The 14,214-nt window shown below is 41.2% G+C and overlaps 1 protein-coding gene across 4 annotated transcripts in view; it reads right to left on the bottom strand.

The window, feature by feature from the left end:
- Agl (amylo-alpha-1,6-glucosidase and 4-alpha-glucanotransferase) overlaps positions 1-13,604 on the bottom strand; it is a 69,998-nt gene extending 56,394 nt beyond the window's left edge. For 2 of the 4 annotated variants that reach the window (XM_070007802.1, XM_070007805.1), the window contains exons 1-2: positions 13,436-13,604; positions 12,691-12,840 (exon numbers count right to left, since the gene is read on the bottom strand). In XM_070007802.1, the coding sequence (XP_069863903.1) occupies positions 12,691-12,772 (82 nt within the window). In that variant the 5' untranslated portion in view covers positions 12,773-12,840; positions 13,436-13,604. Of the gene's footprint in view, positions 1-12,690; positions 12,841-12,939; positions 12,954-13,280; positions 13,300-13,435 lie in introns of those variants that run through there. The other 2 variants (XM_070007803.1, XM_070007804.1) reach the window with 2 other exon arrangements.
- Positions 13,605-14,214: the final 610 nt, after the last annotated feature.

The raw sequence follows: 14,214 nt of genomic DNA, 5'->3' as shown, positions 1-14,214 counted from the left end.
AAAGTAAATAATCAAAACAAACATACTGAGTTAAAAGCTAGGACTCTTTCACCAAATACCTGGTCAAGCTGTGAATGTAAAGAAAAAGTTCTTAAAAGGAATTGGAAGTGCTCCTACTCTGAACACATGCAGAAGAAAGCAAAACACATTTATTGCTGACATGAAGAAAGCTTTAGTAATCTGGACAGAAGATTAAATCAGCCATGATATTCCCTTGAACGAAAGCATTCTCTAGAGCAAAGCCTAAATCTGTTCAATTCCATTAAGTCTGACATGAGAAAGCTAGCAGAGCTTGCTTCACGAAGTCATCTCCCTAACATAAAATTCTCCATTGAACAGAAGGTGCCAAGGTTGAAGCTACAGTAAGCTATCCAGATCTAAACTGATAAAAGTGGGTACACTACACACCTTACCTTCAACACAGATGAAATAGCAGCGCAATATTGGAATGACCTGCTATTTAGAACTTTGATAGCTAGAGAAGTCAATGTCTGGCTTCAAAGGACAGGGTGCCTCTCTTATTAGGGGATAATGCAGATGGTGATTTTAAATTGAAGCCAATGCTCAATACCATTTTGAGAACTCCTTAAGAGTTAAGGAAAATCAACTCTGACTATGCTCTATAAATAGAACAAAGCCTGTATGACTGCTTACAATATAGTTTACTGAATATTTTAAGCCTGCAGTTGAGACCTATTGTTCAGGGGGGGAAAAAAAGACTCCTTTTAAAGTATTGCTAATGGACAATGTACCTGGTCATCCAAGAATGCTAGGGGAGATTTCCTAATGAGAATAATATTTCCTAGTCTGAAAAGACAACACAACCTCCATTCTGCAGTCCATTCTGCAAGTTCTTTATTATTTTAGAAATATGTTCTCTAGCCGGGCGCTGGTGGCTCACACCTGTAATCCTAGCTACTCAGGAGGCTGAGATCTGAGGATCGCTGTTCAAAGCCAGCCCGGGCAGGAGAGACCGTGAGACTCCTATCTCCAATAAACCACCAGAAAACCGGAAGTGGCGCTGTAGCTCAAGTGGTAGAGCGCTCGCCTTGAGCTGAAGAGCTGAGGGACAGCGCCCAGGCCCAGAGTTCAAGCCCCACGACTGACCAAAAAAAAAAAAAAAAGAAATATGTTCTCTAACGCTACAGCAGCTACTAATAGTGACTCCTCTAATAGCTCTAGGCACAGCAAATGGAAAATCTGGAAGGGATCCACCATTTTTGAACAGTCATTATTCATGGGAGGAAGTCAAAATGTCCACAGGAATAGGAGTTAGAAGAAGTTAATTTCAATCCTCAGGTATGAATCTGGGAGGTTAAAGACTTTGTTGGGAGAGGTCACTGCAGATGTGACAAAAACAGTAAGAGAACTAGGATTAGAAATAGAAGCTGAAGCCGGGCGCTGGTGGCTCACGCCTGTAATCCTAGCTACTCAGGAGGCTGAGATCTGAGGATCGCAGTTCAAAGCCAGCCCGGGCAGGAAAGACGGCGAGACTCCTATCTCCAATAAACCACCAGAAAACCGGAAGTGGCGCTGTAGCTCAAGTGGTAAAGCGCTCGCCTTGAGCTGAAGAGCTGAGGGACAGCGCCCAGGCCCAGAGTTCAAGCCCCACGACCGACAAAAAAAAAAAAAAAAAAAAAAGAAATAGAAGCTGAAAAAGATGTAACTGAATTGTGGCTGAAGAATTGTTTCCTGAGATGGAAACTATTCCAATCTTGAAGATGCTGTGACATTGTTGAAACAAAGGATTTAAAATACGACATAAACTTTATTGAAAGCTGGGTGCCAGTTGTTCAGGCCTGTATTCCTAGCTACTCAGGAGGCTTGTGTCTAAGGGTTGTGATTCAAAAAAAGCCTAGGGGCTGGAAAGGTGGCTAGTGGTAGAGCGCTTGTCTTGCATGCTCAAGGCTCTGGGTTCGATTCCTCAACACCACATAAGCAAAAAGAAAAAAGCCGGAAGTGGTGCTGTGGCTCAAGTGGTACAGCGCTAGACTTGAGCTGAAGAGCTGAGGGACAGCGCCCAGGCCCAGAGTTCAGGCCCCACGACCGGACCCCCCAAAAAAACAAAACCAACAAAAAAAGCCCAGACAGAAAAGTCCATGAGACTCTTATCTCCAATTAACCGCCCCAAATCCAGCAGTGGGGCCTGTGGCTCAAATGAGAGACTTCTAGCCTTGAGCAAAAAGCTAAAAGCACTCTGGCCCTGAGTTCAAGCGCCAGTATTAGTGTACAAACACACATACACAAATTTGTTGACAAAGCAGCACCAGGGTTTGAAAGGATTGACTCTTAGTTGGAAAGAAGTTCTACAATGGGTTAAATGCTGTCAAATAGCATCACAGACTACAGAGGAATCTTTTGTGAAAGGAAGTACATTTGTACAGAAAACTTCATTAATGTCTTATTTCAAGAAATTGCCAGTCATCCCAATCTTCAGCAACCTCAACCCTGATCCATCAACAGCCATCAACATCAAAGCAAGACCATCCCTCCACTGACAGAAAGTTATGATTCACTCAAGTCTCAGCTGACCACGAACATTTTTAGCTATAGACTCGTTATTAAGACACATACATTTTTGAAAGGCATAATTCTACTGCCCAAACTAGAATAGGATATAAACCTGCTACATGCATTGAGAAATTCAAAACTTTGTGTGACTTGCTTTACTGGAATAGTCTGGGACCCCGGCTCTGCAATAGCTACAAGGTTTGCCTCAGTCAAAAGATTAAAACTGGGGCTGGGAAGGTGGCTCAGTGGTAGAGTGCTTGCCTTGCATGCCTGAGGCCCTGGGTTCAATTCCTCAGCACCACATAAGCAAAAAGAAAAAAGGTGGAAGTGGCGCTGTGGCTCTAGTGGTAGAGTGCTAGCCTTGAGCTGAAGAGCTGAGGGACAGGGCCCAGGCCCAGAGTTCAGGCCCCACGACCAGACCCAAAAAAAAAAAAAAAAAAAAGAAGATTAAAACTGTCATCTTCGCATTTTATATCTGGTGAAAATAACTTCCAAATCAAAGGTTAGGAGAGCCAGATTTTTCACTGTTGGAAGAGGATGTTATAAATAAGCAAGGGGAAAAGCTATAATGATTTACGTGGTGCTGGATATGACTTAGAGGAATTCCAGGAAAATGGATGTTTATTTATACATTTTACTATTTGTTTGTTTGTTTGTTTTGCCAGTCCTGAGGCCTGAACTCAGGGCCTGCATACTGTCCCTGAGCTTCTTTTGCTCAAGACTAGCACTCTACCACTTGAGCCACAGGTGCCACTTTCAGCTTTCCTGTTTATGTGGCACTTAGGAATGGAAACCAGGGCTTCATGCATGCTAGGTAAGCACTCTACCACTAAGTCACATTCCCAGCCCTGTTAATACATTTTAAAAGTCTGTTTGGCTGGGTGCCAAGGGCTCATGCCTGTAATCCTAGCTACTCAGGATTTGTGGTTCAAAGCCAGTCGGGGCAGAAAAGCCCATGAGACTCTTATCTACAATTAACTACCAAAAAAAAAAAAAGGAAAAAATGACCAGAAGTGGAGCTGTGGCTCAAGTGGTAGAGTGCTACCCTTGAGCACAAAAAGCACAGGGCCAGTGCCCAGGACCTGAGTTCAAACCCCAGGACAGACAGACAGACAGACAGACAGACACACACACACACACACACACACACACACACACACACACACAATCAGTTTGACTTAAGGCAAATTCTGCAATTGGGGGCATTTAGATATGTTCCACTTTAAAATTGTTATTTTATAATTAAATCCTCAAAAGGATATTTGACAGGTAGCAAATTCTTCCACATCACAGTATTAATTATTAAGCAGATAAGATGCTCTGTGAACAAAAGGCATTAGAAGACCACTGGATTCTTCAGTAATCACCAAGGTAAATATAAATGGTTTGTTTTCATACTGCAATATGAATAATTCTCACAGAAGTTCTAACATTCCTGGGGAAAGCTATTATGCAGTGATAAGTACTGTTAGCTACATTTCTGAATTGGACCAAAATGTGGATGTAAATTTCTTCATAATAAATAGGTTTAACAAGAAACAAAACATCAAATGAAGTTACTAAATAGCTTTGCAAAAATCCAGAGGCTCACATTTCATACTACCAGAGGGGCTCACATTTCATACTACTACAAAAGAATTTCTTTTCCATGCAACTACATGCACATTATCTTCTATAAATCAATTTAACATGAATATATTGTTAATGTTTTTCAGCCACTCAGGAAGCAGCAACCAGGAGGGTCACAGTTGAAAGCCAGCCCAAGGGAAAAGTTATCAAGACCCTGATCTCAATCAATAAGCTAACGCTGTGGTATGGGTCTGTCATCCTGGCTATATGGAAGAATGTAGATAGAAGGATCATGGCTGAGGTCTGAGCAGAAACAGGACCATGTCTGAAGTATAACTAAGGCAGAAAAGAGCTACAGGTGTGGTAGTAGTGATAGAGCACCTGCCTAGAAGCTTAAGACCTTGAATTCAACCTCAGTCCTGGACAAAAAAAAAAAAGGAAAAATGGCCGGGCACTGGTGGCCATGCCTGTAATCCTAGCTACTCAGGAGGCTGAGATCTGAGGATCATGGTTGAAAGCCAGCCAAGGCAGGAAAGTCTGTGAGACTCTTATCTCCAATAAACCACTCAGAAAAGCAGAAGTGGCGCTGTGGCTCTAGTGATAGAGTGCTTGCCTTCAGCTGAAGAGCTGAAGGACAGCTCCCAGGCCCAGAGTCCAAACCCCATGACTGACAACAAAAAAAAAAAAAAAGGAAAAATGGTGTTTGTGTGTGTGCATATATTTTTAACCTAGTTTATATATGAATATTTATTATGGAAATAAAACCAGTCACTTAAATATAGATATAAAGAATAGATGGATTTTACCATCACACTTATGACAACTAAATAAAATGATGACACCTGATCTCTCATAATTGAGAATAAGGACAAATACAGTATAGCTACAAGCTGGAATACAGTAGATCCTTGGTATCCATGGGTATACAGTTTCAAGGAGACCCATGCTGAGGACAAATTGCTTTTGCACAACATGCACAGAGACCAATACTGTACTGTAGATGATTATTCATTTTTCTGATATTACCACCTTTCTACAAATCTAAAAATGTTACTTGATCTCTTAAATTAAGCACACTAACTTTTACTTGCTTTTTGGGTACCATTGGGAAAACAAACTGTTATATTTGAGCTATATTATGTTGAGATAGATTGAAAAATAACTGCATAATTAAAAATGAGATAAATAGTGACTAACCAAATCATAAATACCTACATCTTTACAAACAGTTAAATTTATTACTAGGAATAATGGTAATATTTTGAACATGTACAAATATCAGAGACGATCTGATTGATATTTAAACAACCTGTGTCTGTTCAGTTTACACAAATGTTGCTTTTTTAATTGCACAAGAACTCAAAGAACTTGTACAAAGGTTAAACACATAAAATCTCTAAAACAGTATTTGGGTCAACTGGCCTTTGCTTTAGAAAGAAATGACAATCCCAAAATTGAATATATATCTATAATAGATTATGTGAACCATGAGACACCAAAATAAACTAAAGTGATAAGGTTTAAATGAAATAGACTATATTTTAATAACTATTTGTATTTATTAATAACTAGAAAAAGTCTTTTAGCTCTCATTAAAAGTTAATCCTAATACTGTCAGTGAAAACAATGCAATTAAATTTTTCTTTTGTTCTGTGACTAGGACTTCAACTCAGTACCTGACACTTTTGCTCATTAACTAGCAGTCTCCCAACTCAACCATGCCTCCAAACCCTAATTCCATTATTTTTTTAAGTTGTTTTGATTTAATATTTTTCGACAAAGTGATGCAAAGATTCCAAGTTCTGTTTTTTCTGATAATTGATTTTAAAAGTCTCAAAGATACAAAAATACCACATAAGGATAACCAAGTCCAAATTAAAGTAGCTTTTGGTAAGTATGTTTACTAAATTATAATATGAATTTTTCAATCCCATTCAAGTTTTTGGCTGAAGTGTAACTAGTAAATTTCTACTTTTCGCCGGGCGCTGGTGGCTCTCGCCTGTAATCCTCGCTACTCAGGAGGCTGAGATCTGAGGATCCCGGTTCAAAGCCAGCCCGGGCAGAAGAGACCGTGAGACCCCTATCTCCTATAAACCACCAGAAAACCAGAAGTGGCGCTGTAGCTCAAGTGGTAGAGCGCTCACCTTGAACTGAAGAGCTGAGGGACAGCGCCCAGGCCCAGAGTTCAAGCCCCATGGCCGACCAAAAAAAAAAAAAAAAATTTCTACTTTTCTTGACATGAAGTAGTTGTTTTTTAAACAAGCTACAAAGATGTTTTATATGTATACATACATACCAATTATTTCTATCTTTCTAAGGTGATTTGATTTATTTGGATATGAATTCATATAATAATAAAAATATACATTCAAAATGTTTTGCAAAGGAAACTATATCCAGATGAAAGCGGATGCTGCAAACAAGCTTTTGTTGGAACACTCCTGAATTCATGCTGTGACAATGGCAATTAGCAGCAATAGTGGATGGCCTACAGATCTCCAAAAATCTTCCATGTGAAATCTTATAAACAAACAAAAACTATGCCAAACTCTGTTCTGGCAGCACCAGTTTCCTTTAAAGAAGCAAGTCATGCTGTCATTTCCCCTTTACTTCAAAGAGTAAAATGAAGTGTGTTTTATTTTTGTGACAGCATTTTTTGAGTATCATAATATGGAAGGCTCATTGTTACTCCTGAGAAAGGACAAATCTTGAAGGGCAAATCTCCAAGAGCACTTTTCCCACTCAACTTTTAAGGGTGGCAGTTTCAAAGAAGTAAAAGAGATGTGTGTGGTTACTCTTTCTCTGGTTACAAGGTTTTAGATTTTTTTAATGTTTATATTTTTGTGGGACTGGGGTTCCAACACAGGGCCTTGTGCATGCTAAACAAGTATGCTCTCGTTGATCTATGCCCCCAGTCTCCTATTTAATGTAACTTGTGCCCCTACTTAACTTGGCTTAGGTAAAGGTGCAAGCATGACATCCAAGCATGGGTCAGATTCCGCATCTACACCTCCACCCTACCACTCACAAAGTTCGCTCTTGTTTTTTTAATATATCTGCCATAAGCATCAATATCAATTGATACAGTGGCCAAACTGAATTATTTAAAATTGAAAACAATATAAAAACACTCTATATTTCCTATCTTCATTTCCAGTATATACAAGATCACTTTAGATCTCTAATTTAGTTCACAGGAATTTTAATTTAAATTTTAAATTTTAATTTTACATACAGTGAATAAAATGTCAGAACATCTAGAGTATGTAAGATTCTACAATTAGCCAGTTAGTCTGCTAAAATTAGCTTAGGTCATAGCAGTACATAGTGTGGCTATCTCATTCCTCAAGCTAACACTAGGAGTACTGTACGTGGATTAGCAGAACTTCTTGTAGACAACTGGTCAGATGAGTGATTATTACTGTAAACTAAAATTCTTCTCACTACTCAATTTATAGAAACTCAGACTCTTAGTCAAGGAAAATACTTTATTTAAAACCTGCAAGTCTGACTCACCTGTAAAAGACTGAAGAATTCTCAACTTTATGAATACAGATTCTGTCCATTATTCTGGTACTTAATGAGATACAGAAGACAGGAAAAAAAGACACTGACTTTACTAGAAAAAAAAATCCAGTCTTCTACTTATTGAATTAGAAAATTTTAGAGATAATAGTCTTGAAAATGATGAAGAATTCTTTCTTAGGAAAAAAAGTAAAAGGAAGAGTTAGTGGCCAATTAAATATGAAGAACCAAAAATTACTATATTTCTTCACATTTAACTGATCACTAATTCCTATGAATTATGTCCCATTTTTCAACTCTGATATCATTACTTATCATTAATCTGATGTGTGCATGCACGTGTGTGCCACTACTGGGGCTTGAACTCAGGGACTCGACCTCTTGCTTGGCTTTTTCACTGAAAGCTGGCACTTTATCACTTGAGCCACATCTCCCTTTCCTGCTTTTTGCTGGTTCATTAGAGATTCTAGAGTCTCATTGATTTGTCTGACTGGGCTGGCTTTGAACTGCAATCCTCAAATTACAGGCTCCTGAGTGGCTAGGATTACAGGCGTGAGCTAATAGTACTTGGCTCATTTTAAATGAGCAGATTCAATAATTTACTGTCTCAATGCCTTCGCTTTTCAATTCATTATAACTTATTCCAAAATAATATATAATTTATATATGTACCTATTTTAAATAATTACAAATTACCTTCTAAAATAATATGATCACTTCAATACTATAAAAAAGTGACACTGCCCTCTTTATAGCATTTGGATGGATTTACTGCTTTAGCCAGTGTTAGATTCAAGCATATGAAATCTTCATAAACCTTTCAGTTTCAAACAGCTTAGATGAATTTACAATTTTGGCTAGTCTAACTAGTTTTAGGAGTATTTAACTAGCTTTTAACTAGTTTTAGAGTTTTAGAAGCCCATCAACAAAGATAGACTAACGTGCATATGGCACTAGGTGTGTAAGAAAGGACTGTCCTTGTATTCAGAGATCTTAAACTATAGTTGGACACAGTAGGACTAACAAGCTTTAGACTCTGCTTCATTGTTCAGTACTTCACCGTTTTTGTTCAGTGCTCAATGGAAATCAAAGAAAGGGGATAATGAAAAGGAAGGAGAGACTTCACCAAGGAATTTCAGCTGGAAGTTGAACACACACAGAATGACAATAAAGGGATTTAACAAATACTGAAGAATCTCACAGAGTTGGGTGGGTATGAGTGAGGATGGGTATGAGAAAGCCTAGCATGGAAGGAATTAGCAGGAATGAATAAGGGAACTAAAGTATAAAGATGTTAACACACTAAAGAGCAATGAGATTTAATCTTGGCTAGGGATGTTGGAGACCTATTACAGAATGTCTTGAAAGCCAAGCAGACATGTGAAATACATTTTTATAGATACCAAACAATAAAAGGGAAAGAAATTGTATAAAAAATTATTTGGGCGCCTATGTTTAATCATACAGAAGAGACAGGAGATACACAGGAGAAAATTATAGAGTTTAGCAATAGATGACAAAGAGAAGAAAGCACATGAGGCCCTGGGTTCGATTCCTCAGCACCACATAAGCAGAAAAAAAGCCGGAATGGCGCTGTGGCTCAAGTGGTAGAGCGCTAGCCTTGAACTGAAGAGCTGAGGGACAGCGCCCAAGCCCAGAGTTCAGGCCCACGACCGGACCCAAAAGAAAAAAAAAAAAAAAAGAGAGAGAGAGAGAGAAGAAAGCACAAAAGAAGTACAGCTCTAAGCTGGGCGCTGGTTGGCTCAGGCCTGTAATCCTAGTTACTCAGGAGGCTAAGATCTGAGGATCACAGCTCAAAGCTCTGAGGATCACAGCTCAAAGCCAGTCCACGCAGTTAAGTTGCAGTCTGGAGCAGTTAAATCTGTGAGACTCTTATCTCCAATTAACCTCCAGAAAACTGGATGTGGAGCAAAGTGGTAAAGTACTAGCCTTGAGCTAAAGAGCTCAGGAACTGTGTTCAGGCCCAGAGTTCAAACTCTACCACTGACAAAAAAAAAAAAAAAAAAAAGAAAGTAAATCTCTAGATTAGGAAACAATGAAAATAGAGTCATCACTAAAATAAACAGGAAGCTTAGAAAGCAAGAAGACTTAGAATGGTTTTATTTGTTCATTCGTTTTGTAAGTCGTGGAGCTTGAACTCTGTGCCTGGTGCTGTCCCTAAGCTTTCCAGCTCAAAGCTAGCACTTTACCACTTGACCCACAGTATTCCTTCTGGTTTTCTGGTGGTTACTTGAAGAGTCTTTTTTTTTTTTTTTGGGGTCAGTCATGGGGCCTGAACTCTGGGCCTGGGCACTGTTCTTCAGCTCTTTAGCTCAAGACTAGTACTCTTGAGCCACAGCACCACTTCCGGCTTTTTCTGCTTATATGGTGCTGAGGAATTGAACCCAGGGTCTCATGTATGCAAGGCAAGCACTCTACCACTGAGCACTTTCCCAGCCCCAGAATAAGAATCTTATGGGGATGTTCCTGCCAAGGCTGGCTTTGAACTGAGATCCTCCGATCTCAGCCTCCTGAGTAGCTAGGATTATAGGCATGAGCCACAAACACCCAGCTAGTATGGTTTGAACTTGGTGGATTCAAGCATAATCAAATAGAGCTAAGCCAAGGCCATTCTATGGTACAGTGTCAAATGGAAGCAAAGATGCAGGGTGGGACAAGAAGTCAGAATGATCTGTGAATCAATGCCTTATAATGAAGGTTTTATCACTAGAAAGCCATGTATTGTTCATTGGAGCCTCAAAATTAAAGTTATGGAAGAGCAGAATACTTTCAAGTTAAAAAAAAAAAGTTAATCTTCAGAATTAATGCTATATACCCCAATCTGTTAACAGTAGAGTCAGGAAAATGCTGGTTCCTCACTCATGTCATTAAACTGCTCAAAAGCTTCAAAAAGAAGGTGAAGTTCAGAGCCCTTGGGGTTTTTTGGTTTGTTGTTCTGTTTTTTAGTCCTTGGCATAGAGGCGACAACTGAAGCCAGGAGAAGGCATGATTCTCTAAGAGTAAGAAAAAGAATTCCTAGCAGATACTCACAATGAATTAAAGTGGCAAGAGAGCCCAGTGAGAAACAGTAAGCTGACTGGAATACTCAAGAAGATAGGTGGGAAAAAAATCAGAACCAGGAAAGTGCAAAGTCAGGAAAGCCAAAAATGGAACAAGTACTGAGTGATCTTATATGCCCAAGGTAGAAGAGGAAGAGATGAATTAGTGATAACACATTAGATTAGATGGCTGAAATTTCTTTTAAAATTTAACTTTAGCTAGGGACCTGTGGCTCACACCTATAATCCTACTGGCTACTCAGGAGGCTGAGACCTGAGTATTGTGGTTCAAAGCCAGCCCAGGCAGTAAAGTCCATGAAACTTTTATCTCCAAATTAACCAGCAAAAAGCCACTCTGGCCTTCAGCTCCCTAAAAAAGTTAGAGATAGTGTCCAAGCCCTGAGGTCAAGCCCCAGGAATGGTACTCCCCCCAAAAAATTAACTTTTAAAACATTAAAGAAATAAAAAAAAACTTTCCTTCAAAATGTTTAGCAATATTCATTTGGTACACCCCTTAAGGAAACTGCATTTTACTTTTCAAATATTAAACTTTTATTTCACAAGTTACATTCACATAAAATAAGTGTGAAATATTTTATAGCACTGAAAATGACAAAGTCTAAGAATATAAAGCATCTACTAATTTTTCTTATAAGAATACAGTTGGGGCCGGGCGCTGGTGGCTCACGCCTGTAATCCGAGCTACTAAGAAGGCTCAGATCTGAGGATCACGGTTCAAAGCCAGCCCGGGCAGGAAAGTCCATGAGACTCTTATCTCCAATAAACCACTAGAAAACTGGAAGTGGCACTGTGGCTCAAGTGGTAGAGTGCTTGCCTTGAGCTGAAGAGTTCAGGACAGTGCCCAAACCCAGAGTTCAAGCCCCACAAACGGGAAAAAAAAAAAAGAATACAGTTTATTTTATTTTATTGTATTTTATTTCATTTGTGGTGCTAGGGACTGAGCCTAGGGCTTTATCCTTTACTACTGAACTACATCCCTCAGTCCCATGTGACATTTCACAGCTCAAATATATTTCAACATAACTTGATCAGCTTTTTGTATCTCTTATTTGGCAAGAAAATGTTTACAGCTTGAACCTTCTCCTGGAGAGGCTTTTAGTAAAATAAACAATAGCTTGCTATATTGGTTGCTGTAATCTCTTTTTTTATGAATTCATGGGTTCGATAAGAAAAACGTGCTATAAAAATCAGTACACATATATTTAAAACAAAATTACATATGAGGTATGTTACTAAGTATTTAGCTACATTTAGCTTTACATAAAATGGCCAGCCTCCTGACTACATATGTGATTCCTAGCTTTTGTTTTCTTTTTCCCCAGTGGGGGTGAAATTCAAGCTTTGACTGTGCAGATGTTCTACAACTGAGCTATATCCCCTGGCCTGCAGCTTTTGTCTTTTTGTGTGTGATTTTGCATGTATGTGTGTGTTGGCACTGGTCTTGAACTCAGGGCCTGTGCACTGTCTCTTGGCTTTTTCACTCAAAAGTTAGAACTGTATCACTTGAGTGACAGCTCCACTTTTGGCTTTTTTGGTGGTTAACTGGAGGTAAGAGTCTCATGGATGTTCCTGCTTTGGCTGGCTTTGAACTATAGTTACACCTCTCATCCTAAGTAGCTAGGATTACAGGAGTGAGCCACCAGCACCCAGGGCAGGTTCCGTCTTCAGAGGTAGTTAGCACTCAAAGAAAAGTGAATTATATTTTATCCTTGTTCTAACACGACAGAAAGAATGTTTAACTAAAATCAATCTTTATTAGTAATACTTGTAGAACACAGCACTGTCTTGGCACAAGTTTTAGAAAGAGCTTAGGAACTTTTATGTAACTTTTTACAAAAGCGCTGTTGTTTGTTTTTGGTAATGGTTTGGGGATTTAATTCAGGTCCTCACACATGTTAAGCAAATATTCTTATCACCCCATGCCTAAGTAAAAAAAAATGTAATTGTCCATCGAAGGATTAAAATAAATTTTAAGACACAAATGAGCTAAGAATTTACGACTGACCTTGTTCAAGCCTGAAGAGGGTCTTCTCCAGCTTTTCCATTTCGTTCAGTACTAAGATTCGAATCTGTTTACTGTGTCCCATTTTGGCTTCTGGAGGGCTTGAACTCTTTGGGGAGAATTAGCAGAACACCAACGTCGAATGAGTTGCTCCTATGGAACAAAAAGGAATTACAAAGGAAAAAAAAAACACACACACAATAATTACAGTTACGCACAAACTCTCCAGGGCTGAAAGAGAGAGACACTTACATGTTCCAGATAGGTCTGAACCCTAGCAGAGCACTAACAAAGAATGGTTTAAAAATAAGAGGCGAGAAGGGAAATGAATAGTTTTGTCTCCCTCCACTTGGAACCCAGCAAAGAAGGATGAAGCAAATATATACATATATACATATACGTATGTATATGTATATATATATGTATGTATATAGAATTGTCGATTTTAACACTTATGGCAGAATACAACTAAAGAAGCTAAGCCATTCCCAGAGACAAGCCAGGCATGTGGGAAAGCCTGGAGCTGGGGATGGGAAAATGCCCCAGTCTCAAGCCAAATGGCCCGGCCGTCTGCAAGTGGCGTTTCTGCTTACAGAAGGTAACAGGTGGGAGATCGCCCCGTTCCCTAATTCGGGCGTGCGCCGCCCGCGGGCAGCCGCGGGCGCGGGGAAGCAGCTGTTGCCCCGGGAACGGACGTGGGGGGCCCAGGGCGAGCTGGGCACCGCCGGCGGGCCTTCCCTGCACTTACGACGGGCGGGCGGAGCGCCGGCGCCGGAGACTGGACCCCGCAGCTCCGAGGGGTCCGCGGTGGCGAACCGGGGTAGGCCGCCGACGCAGCCGCGGCCCCGGGGAGGGCTGGACGCCGCCGTGAAGGGCAAAAGGCGGGGCGGCGGCCCCGGACCCTCCCCGGCGGCGGGTGAGTGACAGGCAGGGCACATCCTCGAGACCCCGCCCAGCGCGGGCGCCGGAAGTAGGTCCCCCCCCCTTTAAAGGACATGAACTGGTCCTCAGGCCCACTTCCGGGAGCTTCTCGGCTCGGGCTCGTAGACACCTCTAAGTCTCGCGAGAGTGCGGTGGTCGTGCCGTGGGTGCCAGCCTGGGAAGTCACGGCCGCTCCTCGTCGCCCGGAGCATCCGGGCATCCCGGGTGCTCCCGAGGCAGTGTTAGTGATCCTGGGGGCGTGGAGCTGCTTGTTAGGATTGCTTTGTGGGTGGACTGAATGGCGGGAGGCTCGCAGCCTGGCTGCAGGGCCTCTTCTGTGGCCGCTGTGAGGTCAGATCAGGGAAGATGGAATCGTGGGGTCTTTTTTGCACCGTTGCGGGCCGCAGCCAGCCAGCCGGGCGTGGCCAGGGCCTGCAGCCCGCAACCCACTCAACACGGCTGGGAGACAGGCCCGGGAAGGAAGACAGAACAAACGCCATACCGACACGCCCGTTCGGCCCCGGTGGAGGGCTGAATCGGGATGCCGTGATGACTGCAGACCAGCCAGGAGACAGGACAGCAACACGGGGACTCGGGTGGCATGGC

The sequence above is a fragment of the Dipodomys merriami genome, unplaced genomic scaffold, assembly GCF_024711535.1.
Source record: "Dipodomys merriami isolate MVZ:Mamm:240054 unplaced genomic scaffold, mDipMer1.0.p SCAF_7, whole genome shotgun sequence".
Lineage (NCBI taxonomy): Eukaryota > Metazoa > Chordata > Mammalia > Rodentia > Heteromyidae > Dipodomys > Dipodomys merriami.
This window is presented reverse-complemented; position numbering and strand designations above follow the sequence as displayed.